The 27,250-nt window shown below is 41.2% G+C and overlaps 1 protein-coding gene across 8 annotated transcripts in view; it reads left to right on the top strand.

Annotated features, from left to right (window-relative positions):
* ACP3 (acid phosphatase 3) overlaps positions 1 to 27,250 on the top strand; it is a 59,603-nt gene that overhangs the window by 1,672 nt on the left and 30,681 nt on the right. For all 8 annotated transcript variants that reach the window (XR_013361263.1, XR_013361262.1, XR_013361261.1 and 5 more), the window contains exons 2-9: positions 6,105 to 6,200; positions 10,106 to 10,192; positions 10,843 to 10,995; positions 15,761 to 15,859; positions 16,266 to 16,358; positions 18,605 to 18,737; positions 22,404 to 22,486; positions 24,552 to 24,655. Coding sequence is in view for 4 of the 8 variants with exons in the window: in XM_077865178.1 (XP_077721304.1) it covers positions 6,105 to 6,200; positions 10,106 to 10,192; positions 10,843 to 10,995; positions 15,761 to 15,859; positions 16,266 to 16,358; positions 18,605 to 18,737; positions 22,404 to 22,486; positions 24,552 to 24,655 (848 nt within the window). In the remaining 4 variants the exon portion in view is untranslated. The remainder of the gene's footprint in view (positions 1 to 6,104; positions 6,201 to 10,105; positions 10,193 to 10,842; positions 10,996 to 15,760; positions 15,860 to 16,265; positions 16,359 to 18,604; positions 18,738 to 22,403; positions 22,487 to 24,551; positions 24,656 to 27,250) is intronic.

The raw sequence follows: 27,250 nt of genomic DNA, 5'->3' as shown, positions 1-27,250 counted from the left end.
CAGATGCTCAACCACTGAGACACCCAGGTGCCCCGTCTGTGATTTTCTCTGTATCCCTACTTCTCTTATTCTGTTTCACTCACCGGCTCCCTTACCTCTGCCCCTCTCTTTGTCTTTCACACCCGCTCTCTCAATCTCTTTCTCTTCCTCACTTTTTTTTTTATAGAGTGAAAATATGCTGATAAATAAGTAAATTTTCTTACTTAAGAACACTCAAAATTTATTTCTATAATTTGCAGGGAGGTCATCTTTTACTTAAAAAACATGAAGTTCCTATTTCCTCAGCTTCAGTATTTTATTTTTATATATTTTTTATATTTTTATATTAATATATATATATTTCCTCAGTATTCAGAACTCCTTTCTTTCCCTTCTAAGGAAAAAATTTATAACCATATGATTATGCAAATTATGATTATTAGTCCAGTAAATCTTTACTAGGTCATGAGTCAACAAATGAGAAACAGAGAATCAAGAGAAACATATCATCAATTTATTTACAAATGATTTACCAAGCTGTCAGCCTTCAGTGCTGGGGGGGGAAAAAAAGTGAATTGTGTCCTGTACGTTCTGGAGAGAAGTCCACGCAAGTTGGACTTTTTTTTTTTTTTTGGACTTTTACATATATTCATGGCATGGATTCCTTGCCAACACGTATATTAAGCAAATGTGTGGACTCTGCAGAAGTTGCACTGTCAACACTGTAATTCTATAACAAGTTGAGACGTAATCCTCTTTGAGATATTACAGTGAATTTTAAGTTAACTGCATGTGATATGTTTTCTCCCTGTTTTACTACAGTGCAGGCTCATTTCCCTTGACTACTAAACTTGCGGGCTTCCTTTCTCCTCCTTCACTCTTAGTTAACATGTGTTCAGGGACAACACATTATTTCTTCCCTAAGAAAAACCTTACAAAGATAACACTCTTGGAGCTAAAAAAAATTAACAATTATCACACAAGGCTAATAATGTTAACGATTTTTTCCTACCAAGGTTTTCCTCCATCGGTGGTAGATAAAGGGCATTTTAATACAATTTCCTGGCCCTTACAAAACAGTATCTATCCAAGGACTTAAGCGATAAGATGCTACTTTCTTCTTTTTATCAATTATAGAGAATACTTGACTATAAATGGTTAAATCACATACCCAGGCAAATCCTTAGAAAATTATTAGAACCGAAATAAAAGGTGCCTCTGATTAAAGTGGTAACATTCATAACAATAAATGATCAATACTCAATGCTTATTATATGCCAGGCACTGTTCTGAGGGTTCAATATGGAATAGGTCACATTACCCTCAAACAACCCTGTAAAGTAAGGCTGCTAGGAAAACACAGGATACCTAGTTAAATGTGAATTTCAGATAAACAGCAAATAATTTTTTAGCATAAAGGATGTTTCATGCAATATTTGGACATCCTGTAGTTTGGTTTGCTACATCTGGCAACTGTTCTATAAAGCTATAAAGTTATAAAAACCTTACTACCTCGATTTTATAGATAAAGAAAGTGAGATTCAAAGAGGTTAAGCAACTTGTCCATGGTTACACAGTAATCATGGAGTAGTCAGGATTTGAATCCAGGCTGTACGATCAAAGAGGCTACACCCCTAATCATGGTACATATTCCATTCCCGCCATGTGCATTTAAGCCAGCACATGGATCTGAGATCTCCCCATGGAGGTTGGGTGTACAGACTTGTGATCAGCAGCTAGTTTCCACACTGTTTCTCTATGATACAAGAAAAATAAATCTTCCCCAATTCTGAAAAGCTATTCTTGGCAGAAAGAGCAAGAAACTGTCCTGTTCTTGTTCTCTCTCATAAACAGAGTTATCAGAGTTATCACACAGTCTTTTAAAACAGGTTTTTCAAAGCGTGTCCCACGGAATGCTAGTATGATGAGTTATTAACAGGAGTTGCTTCGTAAAAAACGGGTTTCAATAGGCAAATCAGTCTTGGGAACAGAATGAGGGTTAAACTGTATTTCAGGTCTCTGAAGGGCAGGGCTTCCTAGTCTTTAATATTCTGATATATGCTATGGCTTTAAAAGAAAGGATTTAGTAGTGAACTGTATTTCCTAGACTTTGACCAAAGAATCCACCTCCTTCTTTTTCCAGTGTCCCCTAGAAAACTCTTAGAGAATCATTATTTTTAACTTTTTGGAGAGAAAATAATAAGCATGGTGAGTATGGGAGGTCAAGGGAGAACTCTCTTGGTTGCCTTTTTCAGGAGGGACCTGAGTTTAGTGACCACCAGGATTAGAAGTGGAAGTTCCAGGCAACTAGAACATCCTTGCCCTGAGGCTGGAACAATGACTGTGTGGAAGAGCAGGGGCTCTGTGGCTAAGCATGTTTAGCAAGCGTGTAAGGTAATAACATCGAGGTGGGCAGGGCCAGAACAGGTAGGATGCTATAACATGCCAAATCTCCTTACTCGATGGAGAAGGATCATTCGTAGGGGTACCAAATCGTGGTTCTTTTTTTAAAAAGTTACCTATGATCTAAAAGGTTGAAGTAAATGTGATGTGGTGAGGAAAACAGTGGGTAGCATTCACAAAAAGTAGAGATCTGGATGGCTCATTCAATCTCTTTCAACCTGTCTCCTTCTTTGTTCAGGATAGGGCCAGCCTAGTCTCAGGGAGCTGTGAGAATGGAAGGGGGGACGGGGGAGGGGGCTGTAGGTGTGTAGATTGTACAAAACCATGGGAGGTTGCACAGACATAAAGGGTTGTTCTCCTGGATATCTTCCTATTGCAATTATCACTGATACTGCAAAATAGTCCTACTGCTGACCCTATATTTTTAGGTTTCTAAAGGATTTCATGGCATATGCTGGACCGAGAACAGAGGTTACAAATTTGGCAGAGCAACAGTTAAGAAGTTTGCCTTAAAATAGACTTACAAGAGCACCTAGGCACAGTCCAGAGGCTCCAGCCTAAACTCTAGGAGCTCAAGAAGGCCATGCGTGCACTTGAGAGCACTCACTGATATGTGCATGTGCACATGGTTTTGTACAAAATTAATATGTATGGATTTCCAGACTCTGGTGGGAGGTGGGGGTCTGGGGATAGGGGGCAGGTGGTTTATTAATTGTCTCTGTTGGACACTCCTTCTGAAGAGCCCACAGCATGTTTGAACCACTACCTCAAAAACCCTTAAAATCTATTGAAATATAGGGGAGTACAATTATTCCTGACCTGTAGGGACAGACTAAGAAAGCCTGTTCAAGTCTATGATTATGGTCCAGGGCTCTGCTATTTAAAAAGCTCTCCTTTAAGAAGACTGCACTTCTTTTTCTGCACAGGCCATATTGTCATTTAGATGCATAATCGCAATTTTATTTTTTAAATAGTATTTGGAATTGTTTCTTACATCAAGGTTTTATTTTCCTTTAGTGTAACACCACCACCACCACCACCACCACCACCACCCCAACACACAGAGCTTCCAATCTTAGAGGAAAAGACTAGAGTTTATTAAGAAACCCCAGATCCCAGATCACCCAGTGATAGGATGTTGAGGTGTGTGCTTTAGCAGAGAGATGAGCCTCTTACACAGGTTAAGAAGGCTGGCATTGGAGGCACATAGTCTGTGTTTGGATCTCCGCTGTACCATGTACACCCTATGTGACCTTGAGGAGGTCACTTAACTAGGGCTGATTTACTTGTTTGTGAAATGAAGATAATAATCGTAAATCCTTTGTAAAACTGATGAATGGATTAAATTTTGACAAGCACTTAAAACAGTTTCTAGGACACAGCAAGCATTAAAAAAAACCTTATTGTGGTCACAGACTGGTAGGAAGCGTTGTAAATTATTTTACTAGTGTCTTTCATCTGACTTCCCTTTGGCTAACTCAGTTCTCACTCAGAAATATCAGTGAGGGTGACAGAGCAGGAGAGACTCCTAACTCTGGGAATCGAACAAGGGGTGGTGGAAGGGGAGGTAGGTGGGAGGTTGGAGTGACTGGGTGATGGGCATTGAGGAGAGCACTTGATGGGATGAGTACTGGGTGTTATGCTATAGGTTGGCACATTGAACTCCAATTTAAAAATATATACAAAAGAGAGAGAGAGAGAGAGAGAGATGATTTTGCCCCCTAGGGCACATTTGGCAGTGTCTGGAGAACTTTTTGGTTGTCACAATTAGGGATTGCTACTAGCATCTGGTGTGTAAACATTGAACAGGACAGCCCCTCACAAGGAATAATCCGGCCCAAAATGTCAATCGTGCTAAGGTTGAGAAACCCTGGAAACTAAACATGGTAGGATTTATAATTCACTAAAACCACACGATAATTTTAGTTACTCAGATCTAAGAAAGCATTTTTCACAATTACCTGGGATCTTAAAAGTCTAAAGTATGTTTAGATTATAGAAAGAAAACTAATGAGGGGCTCCTGGGTGGCTCAGTTGGTTAAGCATCTGCCTTTGGCTCAGCTCAGGTCATGATCCCAGTTTCCCTGCTCGGTGGGGAGCCTGCTTTTCCCTCTCCCTCTGCTCTTCCCCCACCCAATTCATGTTTGCTCTTGCTCTCTCTCTCTCAAATAAATAAAATCTTTTTTAAAAAAAAGAAAGAAAGAGCACTAATGATTAGCCTTGATAATTTCTGAGACTATGCAGCCTTTCTTCCAAACTATGAAGGAACCATTCACAACAATAGTTTCTTACCTAACCAAAATGATTTCTTAAGATCCACTATACCATGTTCTCTCTGTTTGCTGTAGCTTGAGATTTTAATTTCTCATCAGTTTAGGGATCCAAAAAATAAGTTTTCTTTATACACTAGAGATACAACCCAGGTCCTATAAGTCTCCCTAACTTTCTTGGAATCCTATCTGATAGATGGGATTTACAGCCTAAAATTTAAGTCTGTTCCATATTTTGTGTCTCCTGGAGCATCTTAGCTGGGTAATGTAAATGACAAGTGCAGGAAATCTCATAATGCAAGATGTTATGCAGCCCTCCTCTGTATTAAAAATGTTTGCTGCCAGGGACACCTGGGTAGCTCAGCGGTTGAACGTCTGCCTTTGGCTCAGGGTGTGATCCCAGAGTCCCAGGACTGAGTCCCATGTTGGGCTTCCTGCATGGAGCCTGCTTCTCCCTCTGCCTATCTCTCTGCCTCTCTCTCTCTCTCTCTCTGTCTCTCATGAATACATAAATAAAGTCTTTTAAAAAAATGTTTGCTGGCATCAGTATAGACTTCATCTTGGATTTCTTGAATATTTTCCATGTTTTATCTTTTGCTTGTAAAAGAACTGTGTATTTGGCTTGATATTTTATTCAGAAAGCATACTGGAGTTACAAAACACCAAGGTTTTGAAAGTCCAGACTACTCTCCCCAAAGAGGAAAATGTCCAATCAAAATAGCATGATATGCATACTAATCCAGAAATATGTTCTTAAAGTATTAAGAATTAGCTTTTCTAATCTCCCTAACCATAAGTCCTTTATCCCTCATTTCCTAAAAACTAATAAATCACTGGCTCAGGATGGTCATAAATTGTATGTGGCATTTAAGAGCTATTATTTTTGTCATATGTAAGAATTTTTACACCATTCATTAAGGAAGAATACTTCTCATCAGAGTCTATCTGCAATAAAATAATCTTGCTAAGCTTTGTGCTCCTTCTTGCCCCAATATACAAACCAGTCTCCATGTGTGGCTCACCTGCTTTCTGATAACTGACCATTACTTACACTACCTGAAACAGAGTGTTAGTGAGCTTAAAACAGTGTTTTTTTTTTTTTAAGATTTTTATTTTTTTATTTATTCATGAGAGACACAGAGAGAAAGAGAGGCAGAGACATAGGCAGAGGGAGAAGCAGGCTCCATGCAAGGAGACCGACATGGGACCCAATCCTGGGACTCCAGGATCATGCCCCAGGCCGAAGGCAGGCGCCAAACCCACTGAGCCACTCAGGGATCCCAAAACAGTAGTTTTTAACCTGATATTTACCTGAGGAGGTCTTTAAAATCCTGATGCCCTAGCCACATCCTAAGGTTGAGAACCAGCAGTTCGAAAGAAAATCTATTAGGATGAACTGAGGCAAAACACCAACGTGAACTTTGTAACATTACTGTCTCAATCTCTTTTCAGGTGTTTAGGCATGGAGATCGAAGTCCCATTGAGACCTTCCCAAATGATCCCATTAAGGAAGCTTCATGGCCACAAGGATTTGGCCAACTCACTCAGGTTGGTTGGATTTTCAGCTAAAGGTTGCTGATGAGTCTTATGGAAAACTATGTGGAGTTTGTAATACATTGAAACCATAGAACTACTTTAGTTACTCAGATTTGGGAGAGTTTTGTGTGTGTGTGTGTGTGTGTGTATGTGTGTGTGTCTAAAGTGTGCTTTGATTGTGGCAGGTGAAGCACTAATGGTTAACTTCAATAATTTCTGATCATAACCAAGTCACCCCTCATGACTAGTAATGGGAGGAAAATTGTATAAAATTGCCCATTTTGATCTTTTTTTGCCCTATTTGGCTTTATTAAAGCATAAGAACTGTGCATGGCAATAGACGAATACATGAGCTTAAAGATGCTGAAGAGAGCCAAGAGGTCCTTGGAAACTAGCTCTTGAGTTTCTCTGCTTCCACCTGAGGAAGTAGAAAACCACCTTGTAATCAATAAACTGGATCAGCAGGGTTAGGAAAACAGGATTCCTCTGGAAGTGCTGATACCAAATTTGATTTTTTTTTTATCAGCGGAATACACTGGGATTGAACCTTCTTTTAAGTGGTCTTTTTTTTTTTTAAACATTTTTTAAAGATTTTATTTATTTATTCATGAGAGAGAGAGAGAGAGAGAGAGAGGCAGAGACACAGGCAGAGGGAGAAGCAGGCTCCATGCAGGGAGCCCGATGTGGGACTCAATCCCAGGCCTCTAGGATCTTGCCCTGGGCCGAAGGTAGGCGCTAAACCCCTGAGCCACCCAGGGATCCCCTTTTTAAGTGGTCTTAAACATAAGGAGCCCTAACTCCTAAAGAGCACAAAAGGAGAAGGGTTGGGTAGGGGAAATACAAAGGCATCTGTAATCACTGTTGCAGTGCCCCACTCCCTTCCCTTGTAAGAGTAGATGGCTCTTCTATTTGGAGCCACAAGGCCATGTGTATGGCTTCTGTCCCGACCAAAGCACTGTTTAATTACATTAAGAAAATGTCGTAGAATGTTTAGAGTTGACTATCTCTAAACATTTAACCAAACATTTAAACCAATAGGTCTCAGTCTGGGCTAAACATTGAAATTATATGGAGAGCTTTAAAAAATATTGATGTCTGGGAGGGCACATGATGTGATGAGCATAAGTGTTATATGTAACTGATGAATTATTAAAAACTACATCTGAAACTCATGATGTATTATATGTTGGCTAATTGAATTTAAATTTTAAAAAATAGGAAGGTTCTTACTTAATTCATATAGAGTGTGGCCCAGACATTGGGATTTTCAGAAATTCCTTAGCTGATCAGTTGACTCTGAATGTGCAGCCAAGTCTGAGAACCACTTCTCTAACTCGACCACAGTGTTTCATAGAGGAGAAATCCCACAGAGGCTATTTGAGGTCAGCATCTTTTGACCCCCTGATCAGAGCTCCTCTCAGCATAACCTACTCAGCTTCTGGCTCCTTAAAAGAGGGAACAGTAATAAAAACTCAGGGCTACTTCTTAATACCTGTGGCTACATGGAGACTCTTGTTCCCATGTTCTGCTTTTCAGGAAGACTTTAAGATTCTTTCAGACTGTGGGGATCTGGATTCTCCTTCTGGGAGTCTTTTGACTAGCCATCAAATTTTCCTAGAGCAGTATTTTTCAAGCTTCCAAGTACAAATGTACCATTTGAAGACCTTGTTAAAATGCAGGTTCTATTATTCAAAGGAAATGAAAACATTAGTTCAAAGGATATCTGCAACCCCTTGTTCATTGCAGCATTACTTACAATAGCCAAGCTATGGAAACAACCTAAGTGCCCATCAACAAAAGAATGAATAAAGAAGTTGTGGTATTGACATATAATGAAATATTATAGCCATAAAAAATGTATAAAATCCTGCTGTTTGTGAAAACATGGGTAAACCTTAAGGACATTATGCTAAGTAATATAAGTCAGACAGAGAAAGACAAATACTTATATTTATTATAAGTGATTCTCAATTATATGTGGAATCAAAAAAATTTTTTTAACCAAACTCATAGGAAAAGGGATCAGATTTTTGGTTATCAAGGCAGGGGGTAGGGAGAAGAAGATTGGGGAAAAGGCAGTCAAAAGTACAAACTTCCAGTTACAAGGTAAATAAGTACTAGGGATTTAATGTACAGCATAATGACTACGAATAAAACAGCTCTATGATACATATGAAAGTTGCTGTGAGAATAAATCTCAAGAGTTCTCATCACAAGGAAAAACAATTTGGGTTCTTTTTCTTTCTCTTTTTATTGTATCTCTATGAAAGGACAGATGCTAACTAAATTCATAATTTATCATTTCACAATATATGTAAACCAAATTGCATGCTGTATACCTTAAACTTATACAGTGATGTATGTCAATTATATATCAATAAAACTTGAGGAATAAAGAAAAAAATGCAGATTCTAATTCAGCAGGTCTGACATGGGCCTAAGAGTCTTCATTTCTAACAAACTCCAAGGTGACACCAGTGGTGCTGGTACCTGGCCACTCCTGGAAGTAGCAAGGTTCTAGAGCTCAAATTCCAGCCCTTGGCCTGGTACTTCCAATCTATATAATGAAAGGGTGATAGCTTTCTAGGTCAGTAGTTCTCAAAGTGTGATCCCTAGATGAGCAACATCACCATTACTTGAAAATTTGTCAGAAATGTAAGTTCTCTGGCCCTCCCCACTGAACCAGAAACTCTGGGCTTCAATTCTGGGAACCTTTGGTTTAACAAATCCTCCAGGTGATTCTGTGCATGCTGACATTTGAAAACCACTGCTCTATAGAAGATGATTCTTTCGTCAAAATTCAGCTATAAGTTAGTACAACAAATTAGGCCCAAAGTACCTACTTCTTTAACTACCCATGTCATCCAGGAAACTAGCAAAGCTCAAAGTACACATTACTCTTTTCCTACCTCCTTCCCCATCCTAGAAGGGTGGTGATGATCATGGGAGCCAGGAGTACAAGCAAATGAATGAGTGGGACCAAGCAGAAGCTCTAGTGACCACATCCTCTCTGACTCCTGAAGCTCTAGTAAAATTTTAGATTAAAGACAGACTTGAATGCAGTGTTTCTCAAGCATGACACTCTACTACATGGATCTGAATCACACAACACACTTATTAAAATGCAGATTCCAGGGCCACTCTGGGGTCTAACAAGCAGGAAATCTCTGAGGGAAATGCTGAGGCATCTTCATTTCAACAAGCACCCCTGGATAATTTTTCTTCTGATGCTTGAGGATCACTGAACTAAAGCAACATTCCTCAATAATTACTATCCATCAGAATCTTAGTAAGCTTGTTAAAAAGAGGTTCCTGAGCTCCACTCCCCAAAGGTTCTGGCTTCATAGATCAAGATGGGTCTCAAGAATTCGATTTCTTACATACTTCCAAGAAATGCTAATACTGCTGATCCCCAGACCACACTTTGGGTAACAGGCTCTCGTTTTTCATGAACAAGGCATAAATTAACTGTGCAGATAAAAATTATCATACCCCGAAAGTGATTGAAAGGTGAAAGTGATCTTCAGATTAACCAAGTCCAACCTCTTATTAGATGGTTGAGTTTCTTCACCAACTCTCCACCATGTGGTCAACCAGCTCTCCTGAACGTTCTACCAACAAAGATGAGCAAGTAATGTTCCACACTAGAGATGAACCATTTACTTAAATTAGATCAATCACTAGTTATTAACTGTGCTCTATGTTAGGTGCTAAAGAAGGTGAATAAGTTTTCTCAAGGAGTCATGGTTAAAGATTACAACCCTTTTTTCTTGTTTGCATTTACAATTATGTTGTTATTGTGGAACTATTAAAGTACACCATGGTTTGCTCTACGCATTCAGTAAGGAGAGATAAGATCATACATGAAGTGCACAGAATTCACTTTCGCTGATTTTTGCTTTTATTTGTTCCTGTAGCTGGGCATGGAGCAGCATTATGAACTTGGACAGTATATAAAGAAAAGATATGGGAAATTTTTGAATGAGTCCTACAAACGTGAACAGGCAAGTTGGGGAGCCAAGAATGGGAACCTTTGTCCTTGAAAGAGTTTAGCATGATGTTGCATTTGTAAAAGTGCTTTGCCTATTTCCCAAGGGACTTACACGAGTCAGAGATCTTATTTACAAATGTACTCCTCTTTTTTTTTTTTTTAAGATTTTATTTATTTATGAGAGAGAAAGAGTACAAGCGGAGGGGAGGGGCAGAGGGGGAGGAAGAAGCAGGCTCACTGCTGAGCAGAGAGCCTGACTTGCTGGATCCCAGGACTCTGCGATCACTCTCTGAGATGAAGGCAGACATGTAACCGACTGAGCCACCCAGGCACCCCAAATGTACTCCTCTTTATATGAATACTCTGTTCCTAAAAAATTTATGAATACTAAGTTGAAAATTTTATGGACACCTATGGCAAATACTTTGGCTTAGCAAGTAGCCACCACTTAAATGGTCTCTTTGTCAATTCAACTATTGACATACCAGGGTGGCATTCTCATAATACTCTCTCTTCTATAGTAGATATCATGATGCTTGCTACCAGATGTCTGCTAATGTTTTGGTGTGAGGGTCCTGGCCTTTCTCAGATGTGCTCTTCATTCCCCAGGGATAAACCCACAGTTCCAAGCAGTTAGAATCTCCTTTGATTTTCCTACTCTAGGTTTATATTCAAAGCACGGATGTTGATCGGACGTTGATGAGTGCTATGACAAACCTTGCAGGCCTGTTTCCTCCAGAGGGTATCAGCATCTGGAATCCCAGCCTACCCTGGCAGCCCATCCCAGTGCACACACTCTCTCTTTCTGAAGATCGGGTAAGTATTATGGAAAAGCCTGCACATCCCATTGGCCTAGGAGGAGGAAGGCAGGTTGCCCAGTACTTGTGGGTTTGGAGGTCTGGACACTGTTTGGTCTGTGCAATCTTAATCCTTTTCTAAATAAACATATGAAGGACAAAGTAGGACATAGAAAGCCCCAGGCAAGAGAGAGCAGGAACAGAATTTCAGTGTGGACCTTTATCATCCACATTGTTTTGCCACCCTTTCAGCAAATGGCAATATGAGGGCACCTGGGTGGTGCAGTTGATTAAGTGGCCAAATCTTGGTTTCAGCTCAGGTCATGATCTCCCAGTCATGGGATTGAGCCCCAAGTCAGCTCCACACTCCACACTCAGTGCCAAATCAGCTTGAGTTTCTCCCTCCCTGTGCCTCTGCCCCTCTCCACCACATGCTTGCTTTCTCTCTCTCTCTCAAATAAATAATCTTTTTTTTAATGGCGATTTGCCCCCTCCACCTTCACATGTACATGCATGTGTGTGTGCGCGCACACACACACACACACACAGTCCCCCTTGTTCTACCTTCAATTCCTAGGCTTTTGGTGCCCCACATAGGGTTCTCCTCCCTCTAGAATATCCTAAGATCTTTCTATCTACAAAATACCCCTCCTCACATGAAAACCCCCATTCTGAGATAGGGGATTAAAGAAAGATTTGAGTACATAGTCAGTGACCAGCATTTTGATATATGTCATCATATTTACCTTTCATAACAACCTTGAATGGACAACATTATGTTCTCCTTTTATAGCCAGAGAAATATGTACTCAGAGAGATAAACAAAATAGGCCCAGTGCCACAAAGCTGGTAAGCATTATTACTGAGACCAGAACCAGACTTATCTCATTCCAGAGTAATTTCCTTCCCTGTAAACTAATAGTTCTCAAAGTTATTATATTAGAGTTACCTGAAAAAAATGTTTCAAATCCTGGCACCTAGGACACTCTATAACAAATCAGAATCTCTGAGGTTGGGATGCAGGCGTCAGTACTTTTAAAATAATCTCCCTAGATGATTCTAGTGGATAGCCAGGTGTGAGAACCAGTACTATAACCAAGTTGCCTAAAAGAGGCTAGTTGAGAGAAATTCTCAAATTTATTTGCACTGGGTAGGATGTACGAAAAGCTCTTTAACATTTTCAGAGGAATTGCTTTTGGTTTTAAATGGTATTAAATAAATCTAACTAATCTCCCAGGTGTGGAATTTAAGACTATATAAAGGAGGGGTGCCTGGGTGGCTCAGTCAGTTGGGTGTCAGACTCTTGATTTTGGTTCAGGTCATGATCTCAGGGTTGTGAGATCGAGCCCCGCTTTGGGCTCTGCACTGATCATGGATTCACTGGTCATGACTCCCCTACAGTCCCATTGTAAGTATGACTGGGTCATCTCTGTAGCTGAGGCTTAGCATGACTTCTGTACCCACACTGTTGCCCAGGGTCCCCTGGGGTAGGCTTCTATCCTCTTTTCCCTGCCAGTACACTTAGATATTTTATTTAACTGTTGCATTTGATGACATTAGAATCTTTCCCAAATACTTTGTAGAAACAGCCTGACCCTGTCAACCTCACTCTAGGTAAGTCTACTCCAACCACTTTTTCTGATGTTTCTGGAAAAAGCAAGATATATTCATACCTCTTTCTTTCCCAGAATCAAGGGAGAGGTATTATGATGATCCGTATTCTTAGGAGTTTGTGAATATTTTCTTCCAAAAAGAAAAAAAAATCACTTTGCCACAACCTTTTCTGCATTAGATAGACACTGTACAGCAGCACCAAATTTAGCCAATGTTGACCAAGGTAGATGTTTAACCCTTAGTCCTGAAAGATAGTATTTAATTTATGTAGTAAAGAGACTATAGGGGCTATTAGAAAACGAAAAGGGAGGGGAGCCTGAGGGGCTCAGTTGGTTAATCTGCCTTTGGCTCAGGTTGGGATTTCAGGGTCCTAAGATCAAGCCCCACGTTGGGCTCCTTGCTCATCAGAGAACCTGCTTCTCCCTCTACCTGTCACTCCCCCTGCTTCTGGCTTTCTCTCTCTCTGTCAAATAAATAAATAAAATATTTAAAAAGAGAAAAAGAGAAACAGGAGTGAGGGAGAAAGAAGAAAGAATTTATCAATACAAAGTTATTCCCAGGGCTGTGCTAAGTGCCATAGAGAAATATGAGGCTAAGTTTCTTCCCTAATTTATCATCCATTTGATGAAAACAGATTTGCATGTATGACCTGTGTAAACCACGATACAAAGTGGTGGGCCATGACGCAAGGGCCAGGTACGCTTGCTAGAGGAATGGACAAGAGGATGCCTGTGGTGCTCCCATAGGGTAGCCATTTGAGTCTTCACAGAGAGAGTGAGAGCTTGACACAGGCCTCAGAGAAAGGGATGGAAGGGAGAAGAAGGTGGCCCAAAAGCATGGCAGTGGGTGAATATACAGAGGGCTTGCCCTTCTGTGTTCAGAGTTCTTATTTAGGAGCAATGAAAATGTCTGACTAACTATGTTGGGCACAGACAGGAGACTCCCAAGTTAATAGCCAGGAGGAATCTTGAGGTGGAGAGGCAGTGTTGTAAGAAGGATTTAAAGCCAGGTAAATCCAGATTGGAGAGCCAACTACCATTTCAGACACTTGACCTGAAGTCACCTCCCTACACTAGTGTCCTTTTCTGTGACATGGGAACAGCAGTTCCCTACTTAACTACTTCGTGACAATTTGTGAAAACCCAGTTAAGAAATGGAAGAGATTTTTGTGAATGGCAAAATGTTGGTCAGCTATTGAGGTGATTATCCCACTTATTTTCAGCCTCATGTGTGATGAGGAAACTAAAATCTAGGAAGGTCGAGTAATTCACTAAAACCTAGACCTTTAAATGAATAGTCCTGGGCCTTTCCCTCCGTAGTGCCATCCCTTCTGTGGAAAAATTGGAAAGCCACATAGGGCAATTGAGATGTCAAGCCGTGGACATCAAAGAAACCTGTGCACATTCGTTCTTCAGTACTGTGCATGCGTGATGAGTGGTGCTGTGAGGCATCTGTCTGACCATGGTTTGGAAGAAGAGGATACAAGAACCTCGGAGAATAACTGCTGAAAGCAATTCAGGAATGAGGAAATGGAGGTCTGAAATTAGAATAAGGCAAATGACACAGAATCGGGAAGCAACCTATTTTTAAAAAGGTTTCTGAGCAGCTGCTGATATGCCAGGCTTTGTTCTAGGCATTGACAACACAGCAATGGACAAGACAAACAAGATCCTGGCTGCCCTCATGTTGATATTTTATAGGAAATAGACAATAAAGAAGTAAAAAAAAAATAGTAATAATCTCCAATGGCGATGAGTTCCCCAAAGGAAATAAAGCAAGGCAATGTGCTCATGGCTGGAGCAGAGTGGCTAGAAGAGCCTGGCAGGGGTCCCTGGGGACAAGGTCTCAGGCAGGGAACAGTCTGCAGAGCCCCTAAGCCTGTGAGGTCAGGGGACAACAAGGAGGCCCCAGTGTTGGTGCAGAAAAGTGAGGGGACAGTAGTAAGACAGGTGGGCAGGGATCTCTAGGGTTTACTGAGTTTGGATTTTATTCCAAGTGAAGATTATAAACTACAGAATGGCATGATCTGATGAATGCTTTAGAGAGATTTGTGTTTCTAAAAATAAAAGGAAAAGGATTAGGGTAGCTGTGGTGATACGGAGAATGAATTGTAAAGATGGAAAGAGTGGATGCCTACTGACCAAGTGGCTCTTACATCAGTTGAACACAGGTTATGATGGTTTAGCCTGGAAGGGAACCATGAATATGAAGATGAAGAGTCTATTTTGAATTTTGGATTTTTTTGAAAGTAAACAAGCAAGGCTGATTAGTCTATGAAACAGGATGATAAAATTTACCTTTGGCCAAAGTAGACAGATTACGGAGGTAAAGTGGTTAAAAATGAAGCCGACTTCAGTTTTGTACATGTGAAACTTGAGGAAGAAGAGAAACAGCCAAGTAGTGATACCTACCAAGGGCTGGAAATACAAGACAAGACGCAAATGAAAAGTAAGAGCAACAAAATAAGCTGAGGATCACCAACCTACAGATTATAGTTAAGATTACAGAGGATTGTCAAGTTTAAACTCATCCCTTTGTCCTTATAATGGGTTTTAAAATACATTTTTCTATATATTTAGTATATGCGCTTATTTTGACCCCAACTTAAGTCAATGAATGGTTAATCCATCTCTTAAGATTCTTTCCAGAACCTCTCATTCATTTCTGTATACTCACGTTATGTTGGAGGGGGGTGGGTGGGATGCATTTACTCACATGTATGTTGGGGGGGTGGGATGCATTTACTCACGTGTATGTTGGGGGGGTGGGATGCATTTACTCACATGTATGTTGGGGGGGGTGGGATGCATTTGCACACACGTGTATCTCATGCTAGAAATGTAAGAGGTCCAGTAGAAAGTGAGATAATAGTTATATCAACATGGAAAACCAAGAAGTATGAATATTTACCAACAACACAGTCCTATTTAGGCAAGTTCATGAAAGGAAAAAACCTTCTCAGTTCTGGGTGCATATCCTACTATCTAAGACCTACATACAGACCATTTATCTCTTTTCCCTCAATTTTAGAGTTTCCGTTCAGCTCAAAACACATGTGTATCTTTTACTCAGGTCACTTTGCATCTAATGTGGTTTAAAATATGGCTGCAGCTTCTTTAGCAAAGTTCTTCTGACTAATAAAGAATTTATGATTTTTCTTTTGTCCTCAGTTACTGTACCTGCCTTTCCGGGACTGCCCCCGTTTTAAAGAACTTACAGAGGAGACTCTCAAATCAGAGGAATTCCAGAAGAGATTGCATCCTTACAAGGTTAAAAATCGTGTCATTTAGTGGTGTACAGGAGTGTGAGAGCCAAGACAAAGGATGAAGTTCCAGCTTCTTAAAAGTGTGGGAGAAATGTGTCTGCCAGTGGCTGGTGATAGCAATGGGTTAAAACGTTTAATAAGAGTCAGTCATCACTTTCTGATCCCCTTCCCTGTGTGGGGCCACAAGCCAGTAGAGAAGCCAGTCCCTTTCTAATCCTATACCTGTGTGCCAGAAGGAACCAGACAAAAGTGCATGGCTGGGTCAGAATAAATGCAAATCTAAAATAATTCTGCCTTAATGAGGCTAAGGGGCTAGGACCATTAACTCTTATTCAAAGGATAAATATCAAGAATGCTGAAATTGAGAGACTGTAATGTAGCAATGTTCTCTCTGTCTGTGTATGTTTCAGGATTTTATAGAAACCTTGCCAACATTGACAGGATACCATACCCAGGACCTTTTTGGAATGTGGACTAAAGTCTATGACCCTTTATTTTGTGAGGTAAGAGAAAAAATATCAAAGATTAACTTGCAGTTGATTTTTATCATTTATGCCAATTTTGAAACAGATGAATACATTTTCTTTTACTTTTTTGGCAGATATATTAATTCTGCTTCCTCTGACATTGAAACATAATTCAAGACTTCTTTATATTAACTTGAAAATTCTGACTTTTTTCTCTCCATTATTTATGTTTTCACCCTTTAGCAAATTGCAGGCAAAATTGCTTTTTTCTATGGCTTGCCATTTACTTATTTCTCAGTCAGTCAGGAATGCTGGGCTCCTGTCATGGATTTTACTGAAAAAAGAAATGTTGTTATATAGACAGACCAAAAAAACAAACAAACAAACAAACAGTACCTGATTTCTGGATATAGAAATAAGCAAGCCAACTTCAAGCCAGGGTGTTGAAATTGGTTTATTGGGCATCTCTTCTTTGCTATACACACATATGAAATAACCTCTGTAGCTAGATCAATTACCTACCATTGAGGTTTTCAAGGCTACAAAGTATTTTTCACTCACTATATACCATCTACTGGCCAAAAAGAGTGCTCTACAATCCTGTTTTCCCTACCAGGTTCACTGAATCCAAAGGCCAAATTCTCACCACCCATAAGACTTCTAACCACCTCTAATCTCGAGCTCATCATGAGGGTCTAAGGGTCATAGTAACTTAGTAACAAATGACACAATTTGCCCCCTTCCATGACAGAGTTCATTGACCTTCACATGACCTTCCTGATATTTTCACTCTATCATTAGCATCTGTTTCAAGGAAGACTAGCTAGCCTTATAAAAGACTCTTCAGAGCTGCCTGGCTGGCTCAGTCAGTTCAGCATCTGAGGCTTGGTTTGAGCTCAGGGTCATGAGGTCAAGCCCTAGGTTGGGCTCTGCCCTGGGCCTGGAACCTGTTTGGGATTCTCTCTCTCTCCCTCTCTTGCTGCTCCTCCCCCCACTCATGCTCTAGCATGTGCACACACACTCTCTCTCTCAAATAAACAAATCTTTAAAAAAGAAAAAAGATTCTCCAGTAGAAATAAGAGCTCAGGGATCCGTGGGTGGCACAGCGGTTCGGTGCCTGCCTTTGGCCCAGGGCGTGATCCTGGAGACCCAGGATCGAATCCCACGTCGGGCTCCCGGTGCATGGAGCCTGCTTCTCCCTCTGCCTATGTCTCTGCCTCTCTCTCTCTCTGCGTGTGACTATCATAAATAAATAAAAATTTTAAAAAAATCTTTAAAAAAAAAAAAAAAGAAAGAAGAGCTCACATTTTGCTTCAAATCTTGATTTTTTTTTTTCTTCCTTACTACAGATTGATCTGAGCTGTTCCATGATATGGCTATGGTGCAGGTTTCCTTTTCACTTCTCTCCTACATATTTTCTCCCTAGGCACTCCACTTTGAGCTGTTTCAAGAACTCTCTCTCTCTCTCAATTCTGTCTTCGAATCTGAGGATTCTTTTTTTTTTTTTAAGATTTTATTTATTTATTCATGAGAGACACAGAGAGAGAGGCAGAGACATAGGCAGAGGGCAAAGCAGGCTCCTCCTAGGAAGCCCGATGCAGGACTGGATCCCAGGACTCTGGATCATGACCTGAGCCAAAGGCAAGACACTCAACTGCTGAGGCACTCAGGTGTCCCAAATCTGGGGGATTCTTAATCAGTTGTCCATAGCAAGTAATAAATATTGGCACAAAGTCTATACCTGCCCTGCTGTACAGCTTATTCATCCATTTAACAAAATTCACCAAGAGCCTACTGTGTGTACAGTGCACTTTCCCCAGGAGTCAGTACACTGGAAGATGCTGGGAGTTGGAGGGTCTGGTACTGAAAGCTCCAGAAATATATTGCCTCTCCCAGCTGTCCTCTCAGGGCACTCATTCATCTTTGGCAGAAACATCATCTAACCCTGTCAGTGTCACCTTCCCTACAGGTTAATAGATTTCTAAACCTCTCCTAAAGGAATGAGGTACATTCTTGCCCTACCTCACCCTTCCTGCAAAATAGGAATCCCCCTTTGGACCCACACTGAAGCCAAAAGCTATGGACTTGGTAGGAAGGAGCAAATCAGTCTCTGTGAGTTTCCCTTCTGAAAAATCAATACCACTCCTTATCACAAAGTCAAGTTTTCCTAGAGAGAAATGGCTGGACAAGAAAGGCTAGACCCAGTAGATGCTGTGAGAGAAAGAGGACGAGAAAGTCAACAAATGAAAATACACATTTGCTTTCCTTTTTCTTTGCTACAGAGTGTTCACAATTTCACTTTACCCTCCTGGGCCACAGAGGACACCATGACTAAGTTGAAAGAATTATCAGAATTGTCCATCCTGTCCATCTATGGAATTCACAAGCAGAAAGAGAAATCTAGACTGCAAGGGGGTGAGTATATAAAAAAGTAAAAAGAATGCACTGGATTTGTGGTTGAAAGTAGACCCAGGCAAAAGGCTGCCCAGCTCTTAGAATCAGGATAAGTAGGTGGAAAAAAGAAATGAGGACCAGGCAGGGCAGCAATAGATGCTGATGCCTCTGAGAGTAGTTGGGGTGGGGGGTAGGCCAAGACGCCAAAGGGGGCATCAGGTCTAGGTATTATTAATGTAGACATTTAAAGTAAGGATGGAGAATAAGATGAAGTCCATTATGTCAGATTGACAGAAGAGTGAAGAAATTCTAAGCCACAGGAGATGTCCCAAGTCAAATAGTCTAGAAAGTTTGAGAAAACCAGAGCAATCACATCAGGACTCCAACCATTTCCAGACCCTACTCACTGTGGGGTCAGGACAAGTTCAGCAGAGCCCCCGGGAGGATACATAGAGGCAAAGACATCTTGGCTGTTGGACCAGACTGGGCAAATGTTCACTCAGGACATGGCCCAGGCAGCAGCCCCATCTGATGTGTTAAACAAGAAGGGGCGGAGGGTAGAAGTTGGGCCTCGTTGGCTACACATACACCACGTCATACTCCTCAACTACCAGGTACCAAGGTATGACTCAATCCCAAGCCACATGAAATGGTGGAGACAGGGCTCTTAGTGGAGGTCCCCCCATGATGGGCTGAGAAATTCACCCCTCACTACTCAAAATGCAGTCCATAGGAGCAGTAGCAGCAGCAACATCACCAAGTCTCTGGTTAGAAATGCAGAATCTCAGACCCCACCCCAGCCAGACCAGCTGAATCAGAATCTGCATCTTAATGAAAGCCCCAGGTACCTCATGAAACATCAAAGTTCAGAAGCCCGTCTCTAGATGCAAGAAATGGTGAAGAAATGGGCAGGGAAAGCCAGGCAGAGGTTGAGAATAGTCTAATAATAGATGCAGATGTCTGTATGGGAAGAAAAACTGGGGGTTTCCTCACATTTGGTTCACATTTGCTCTTTTTGTTTTCCTTTGACTATTAAACATTGAATTTCAGAGAAGTCACTTCCCCTCTTGGTCCGGTTTCCCCATTTGATCAGTGCATTAAACTAGATTGCTGGTTAAGAGCTCTTCCCTAAGGTGTTGTTTTGGTGTCAGACTCTAAAGGCTGGTATTTGTGTGAATGCACCTGTCCCATTTTCTGGAGAAGTCCAGAGTATTGATTGACCTGGAAATTGTTTCCTGAGTGATTCCTGCCAAAACCCAAGTCCAGCCTATTGTTTGGATCTGGCTAGGCAAAGAGATTTGTCAACTACGTGCTTGTTGGGTGATGAAGCAGCTAAACACAATCCTGCAAAGAAAACATGTATTGTCTGAGTGACATGGAGGCACACAGGAACATCAGGACTTTGACTGGCATCTTCCCATCTCTGCCAAAACTTTTGTTTCATTGGTTGATTTTAGGGATGACACAATTTGGTGCTATGCACGCTTCCACCCACCTCCTTCTATGCATACACACACACACACACACACCCCACAAAAATTCCTAAGGTCCATTTAGGAATTTATGATATATGGCTGGTCATATCTGTATTACTGTAAACCTCTTCTTGCTGTACACCACAGGTTGGTGTAAGCTGCAGCCTGCAAACCAAACCAGCCTGCTGCCTATTTTTTATAAATAAAATATTATTGAAACTCAGCCCACACTCATTTAGGTAGGTAGTGCTATGGCTGCTTTTGGGCTTCCACCCGAGAGTGAACAGTTATGGCAGACCATATGGTTGACAAAGCCACTGTCTGGCCCTTTACAGAAGAAGTATGCCAGCCCCTGCTGTAGCTCAAGAGTGTGGGAAGGGAAGTTTATATCTTGTAGTCAGTGATATTTTGTCTAGTGTATGCAGTTAATAAACGATGTCACAGAGAACTTAGAAGCTAGCCTATGCTGCAGTGTAGTCTAATTATTAAGACATGCTGGGTTCAGAGAAGTCCAGCCCCTCTGTGTACATGTTGTGGAACCTTGGACAAGTCATTGAATGTCTCTAACCTCAGTTTGGCCTCCCATAAAACATAATTATAGGCATGACAGAGCCTAGGGGGTAACTGTGGTAGTTAGTGCTAGTTTTCTTCTGGGGAAAAATGGACAATCACTGCAGAACCAAGAGCTGATGTCATATCCCATTATCAACACCGAAGGCTGCTACAGAGGCAACTATTGAAGGCCAAGTTGCTGATAGGTAATGATGTTGCCCCTAAAGGACTCTGAGAAAGCAACCTTCTCTGAAACACAGTGGTCTAGACCTGTTGGAGATGTGCAGCTAGCTTCTTCCATTCCTAGTCAAGGGAGTCCCAGCATCTGCAGGAAGCACAGAACACCTCCCTTCACAATCAACCCTTTATTGTGCCTCTTGGTATACAGATGAATAAACAGTCTCTTTGAACTGTTTTATGAGCTTTTTGAGGGCAGGAGTCTGATTCACCTCACACAGTATCTGGCCCATGGTAACTGCTCAGTGTGGTGTTTGCTGAGTAGACCACAGAGTCTAGAATGATAGTCTATTAACGTCCATGCCCTGCTCTTTACAAAAACAAACACGTCATTCTGAAGCTGGGAGAGTACATGTGTAGTAAAGAAACCACCGGGGCAACTGGGTGGCTCAGTCAGTTGAGCTTCCGACTCTTGGTTTCTGTTCAGGTTGTCATCTCCAGGTCATGAGATCAAGCCCAGGATCAGGCTCCCCACTCAGAATAGAATCTGTTTCAGATTCTCTTTCTCTCTCTCCCTCTGCTCCTCCCTCCTGTGTGCTCTCTCTCTCTCTCTCTCTCCCTCTCTCTCAAACAAATAAATCTTTAAAATAAAAATGGATGGAGGGAAGGAGGGAGGGAAACAGGGAGGGAGGGAGGAAGCAAGCAAGCACCAGAAATATAAGAAGACTTCAGGTGATGGTTGTGGAAGTTCCTGGGGCCACATGTTCTAAGACAGCACCTGGCACCCCAAGATACCTCTCAGCCTTCAGTGTCTGCCAAGAGGATGAAGACTCTGAATTGTGTACCTGTCCTTCACCACCTCAGGAACAACAAAGATGAAGGGCAGGAGCTCTCCTCTACTGAAGACAAGTGGAGCCCTCAGATGAAAGATGCTGGCTGCCCCCTAATAGTGATACCAGGGTAGCCTAGAGAAACAGTCCACAGAAAACAGTCCATGACCTGCACAGACATCCAGAAAGCTGCCTTCTCCCACAGGTTTGACTACCAGAGAGCAGAAGCAAGAGGGGTAAAGGAGTACAGGCCAGGCTGTCATTTCAGGGCTGCCCCGGAGAAGAGCACTAGCTAACGACTGTCTGAAAAAAAAATGCCATTGGTGATTCCTTCCAAGTCCTTCAACCTCCTATCTCAAGCTTTAACAAAACCTGGGGATAGTAGGGCCCTGAGTGTGCCAATCCAACTTTCCTTGCCTAGCCTGCGCTTGAGTCCCTGTGTGTCGCTGGGCCACAGCTTTCTCACTATAAACGGGATAGAAGTCAAGATTCAGTAAAATCATGTAAAGCACACAGTAGATGCTCAACTGAAGTTACTGCTTTTCGTCTCTTAAGACTTGAGAATGATGGCAGGGAGAATCGCAAAGTAGGAATTAATGAAAAGTGTAAGCCCATGTTTGGTTCAGCTCTCTTGTTGGTCTATCTTTTTTAAGGTGTCCTGGTCAGTGAGATCCTTAATCACATGAAGATTGCAACTCAGCCATCAAACCACAGAAAACTTATCATGTACTCTGCAGTAAGTATCATCACCTCTGTTCAACGTCGGTTTGTTTAGGCAGTGATCACTTTAAGGATGGAGCCTCATTTTCTTCATCATCATTTCCCTATTGTCCAGTAGATGGTAGGCATTTTAGATATTGATCCTTCAGATCTCCTGTGTATATTACGTGTATATATGACCATCTATGTGGTTGGCATTTTTAAATTTTATTTTTTTAAGTTTAAATTTTCAATACATAATTCTGGCCCTTGAGGACTTTACAATCTAGGACTGACTAGAAGACATAAACACCATTCAAAGCAAGATAGAAATGCAGTGCAAGCAAGTACTTTGGTGGCACGGAGGAAAGATGCATCACTTCTGTTCCAAACTAAAAGCAGAGCATGAACGGGATGTGGTGATGAATGGGATGCAGACAGAGAGTAACGATGTGGAAGTAAAACCACAAGTGAAGGCCATTTTTCAAGCCTCCAGGACTGGAAGGGGAGTGGAGCCATTAACAGAGGCACCTTTGGGCCAAGGGAATGTAGCCCTTTAGATGAGTGGGTTTGAAATGCCAGGGAGCATCCAGATAGAAATCTCCAGGAGGCAAAGGAAATAGAAGGGGGGGGGAGGGGGCTGCAATGTGAAGCTAGAGCTACATTGGATGCAGAAAGAAAAAGAGAAGTCTCGGAGAAAACTTTAGTCTTAGGAGCAGGAGCCAGGGAAAGAGGCACTGTTCAGGGGATAGTGGGGAGGGGGGGCGGAGGGTGGAGATTCAAGGGGTGCACTGAGCACTGAAATGGCTGTCTAGGGAATCTGCAGGGACAGGGAACCAGGACACATAGTATGGTAATTCAGCTTCCCACCCACTTCTCGATGACAGAGGATTTCTCAGATGTGGTTTGGCTGGAGAAAGCCATGTTTTCATTCTGCAGGAAGTTGGAAGAGGTGACTGCAGGTACAGGGAAGTTTGTGTATCATCCGGGGTTCTAAACGGTGTAAGAAGACAAAGAGCTCATGGACTGAACAGAGTGTAGTGCTTCCTGGAGAGGGGCTTTCTGAAGCCAATCCGTTCTGCTAGTTTCTTTAATTTCTCATCTGGTTTCCAGTTCTAACCTGCGAGATTTCTGGCAAGTCATAAATCTGTAACTGTATTTCTTTCTCCAGTAAATCAGTTCTAGGCCCTTTTTATTTTTTAATTTTTTTCAAGATCTTATTTATTTATTCATGAGAGACACAGAGAGAGGCAGAGACATAGGCAGAGGGAGAAGCAGTCTCCCAATGGGGAGCCTGATGTGGGACTTGATCCTAGGACCCTGGGATCATGCCCCTCTAGGATCCCGGGATCACGCCCTGAGCTGAAGGCAGGCGCTCAACAACTGAGCCGCCCAGGTGCCCCTAAGCCCTTTTTAAATATGCCATATACTTTAGGCAACCAATGTTATGCCCATTTTGTAAATATAAAAGGTGAGGACTATCAAAGATTATGCAATTAATTAGTAGCAAAACTGGGATGGAAAACAAGTCCCCTATGCCTTCCAGCCACTCTGGGATAAACAATTAAGAATTATTTTTGAGATATGCACTCTATTTCCTTACATTTTATCATCTCTAACATTTACAACCTTGTATATTTTTTCTCAGCTTTAAAGTCACAGATTATCCTAATATGGAGAAGAAATATAATCTAGCATTAATATGTTCTAAAACCTTTTAAAATTTAACAAAAATCAATGAAATAAACTAAAACAGAGATGTTCCACTAGAGAAAAGCATAGTACAAAACCAGAACATTAGACTCAAATTTACTTCCTTCCATTTTGGGGTTATATGACAGTAAGCAAGTTACTTAATTTATCTAGGTCTGTTTTTCTTTTTATTAGAAATAATGATATATTTTTTAAAAAGCTTACCACCTAGCACACAACAAATGCTCAACCAAAATTAATTCTTCCCCTTTCCACCATGGGGGGTATGGCCAATTTAAGTGAATCAGAAACCATCATGGTTCTCTATAAGTGCTTAATACTACTAGCTATGGAATGTACATCGGAATCACTGGTAAAGATCAAAAATACTTTGTTTCAAATCCCCGCAGCATGACACTACCGTGAGTGGCCTACAGATGGCACTAGATGTTTATAATGGAATCCTTCCTCCCTATGCTTCCTGCCATATAATGGAATTATATCTTGAAAAGGGGTAAGTACCTACAAGGTGCTTTTCACAATTAAAACCACTGGACCCCAGGCTTTGCTATTGTTATTGTTATTATTAGCTTAAATATTTTCTTAAAATAATCAATTTTCAGTCGGGTACGTAAATTTAAAATCATATACTATGTAAAATAATTCACTAAGTTAAAAATATTGCTTTTCTCCACTTTCGAATTTCATGAAACAATTTTATCCAAACTCTCTGTGTGCGTCTTGTGTCTTCACCATTAGAGCCAATTTGGAGTCTCCTAAAACTGTTTTCCAAATATATTAACTAATAGGGATAATTTGGCTACTGTACAAATGAGCCTCAGATTCTCAGAGGCTGATCCCAATGGACATTTCTTTCTCACTCATCTAATACTCCAAAAGAGATGACCCTCCCTCATGGTGCCTGGGTGGCTCAGTCTGTTAAACATCCAACTTTTGATTTTGGCTCAGGTCATGATCTCAGGGTTATGACATCAAGCCCCGAGTCAAGCTCAGCACTGGGCATGGAGCCTGCTTAAGATTCTCTCTCTTCCTCTCCCTCCCCCCTAAAAAAAGAAAAAAGAGAGACATCCCTAGTCATTAGGAGGTGACTCACCCATGGTGGGATTTGGGGACCCAGGGTTCCATCTTTTTAGGACCTATAGTAAGGCATTAACTGTCACAGATACATTAGTGATTCCTCTCTGATACATTTGAGCTATGTAAATTGAAAGGCTTCACCATTTTTAAATGCCATTAAGGACATTAATGATTCAGGGGATGAAGTCAACATTAACAGAAGTTTGGAAGAAGTTGATTCCAAAGCCCACATGGATGACTTAGAGGGATTTAAGACTTCATTACAGATGTGGTAGAAATAGCAAGACAACTAGAATTAGAAGTGGAGACTGAAGATGGGCCTGAATTGCTGCGATCTCATGATCAAAACTAATGGATGAAGAAAAAAAAAAAACTAATGGATGAGGACTTCCCTCTCATGGATGAGTAAAGAAAGTGGTTTCTTGAGACGGAATCTAGTCCTGGTGAAGATGCTGGGAAGACTGTTGAAATGACCACAAAGGATTTAGCTTATCACATAAACTTAGTTAATAAAGCAGTGGCAGGGTTTGAGAGGATTGACTCTAATTTTGAAAGAAATTCTGCTGTGGGTAAATTGCTATCAAAGAGCATCACATGCTATAGAGAAATCGTTTGTGAAAGGAGAATCAATCAATGTGGCAAAGTTCATTGTTGCTTTAGCCACAGTCACACCAGACTTCAGCAACACCCCCCTGCAGTCAGCAGCCATCAGCATCGAGGCAGGACCCTCCACCAGCAAAAAGACTATAACACGCTGAAGGCTCAGATGATGGTTAGCATTTTTTTACCAATAAAGTATTTTTTATTAAGTTAAACACATTTTTTAGACATAATGCTATTACACACTTAATAAACTACAATATAGTATAAACATAACTTTTATACACACTGGGAAACCAAATAATTCATTTGATTCACTTTATTGTGATATTTGCTTTATTGTGGTAGTCTGAAACCAAACCCACAATATCTCTGAGGAATGAGTGTAGTCACTTGGTCCTACCTACTGCAAGGGAGTCTGGGAAATGTAGTCACTTTTCAGCCATAACTCTATTATAGGGAAAGAGAATCATGAATTTTGATTGACTATTAGTCATCTTTGCCATATCATCTTGAGATAAAATTTGCTATCACTGGGTAAGTCATCCCAGGGTATAAGTAGTCATTCATATACTATTAGGAAGTTTCTTTTTTTTTTTTTTAATTTTTATTTATTTATGATGGTCACACAGAGAGAGAGAGGCAGAGACACAGGCAGAGGGAGAAGCAGGCTCCATGCACTGGGAGCCCGATATGGGATTCGATCCCGGGTCTCCAGGATCACGCCCTGGGCCAAAGGCAGGTGCCAAACCGCTGCGCCACCCAGGGATCCCCTATTAGGAAGTTTCTAAAAATATATCTCTATATAGTTATTACTGTTTATGTAGCTTTTAAAAGTGATTTTTTAAAGATTTATTTATCCACTTAGAGAGAGAGAGAGAGAGACAGAGACAGAGCTAGCATGAGCAGGAGGGGCAGAGGGAAAGGGAGAGAATCTCAAGCAGACTTCTCACCTAGCACAGAATGCAATACAGGGCTCCCTCCCATGACCCTGAGATCATGAAACCAAGAGTCGGATGCTTAACCAATTATACCACCCAGGTGCCCCTGAAAGTGATATTTTAAAAGGCTTGATTTTAATAACACCCAACAGTCGCAGTTGTGAGGTTACTACCTCAAGAATGATCACTAAATCCTTTGAGTTTCTCTCCTGCCTCTTTGGCAAGTGACTTCCATAAGGCCCTCGTGCTAGTTTTACAACATTGGCATATACCTTGTTTTTCCAAATAAAGTATCAAATATGAGGGAGTATAAGGACTTAGGTGTACACCCACACCCTCTTTCTGAGGTGTAATCTTGACAAAATCTTGATGTATATTTAAGCACATATGTTAAATATTGCTCAGTTCCACGCTTATTGCCTGGATAAGAAGAGCAGAGATACCTTCATTCAGAAGAAAGCCTAAAAGAA

This window comes from Canis aureus, chromosome 22, assembly GCF_053574225.1.
Source record: "Canis aureus isolate CA01 chromosome 22, VMU_Caureus_v.1.0, whole genome shotgun sequence".
NCBI classification, from domain to species: domain Eukaryota; kingdom Metazoa; phylum Chordata; class Mammalia; order Carnivora; family Canidae; genus Canis; species Canis aureus.
This window is presented reverse-complemented; position numbering and strand designations above follow the sequence as displayed.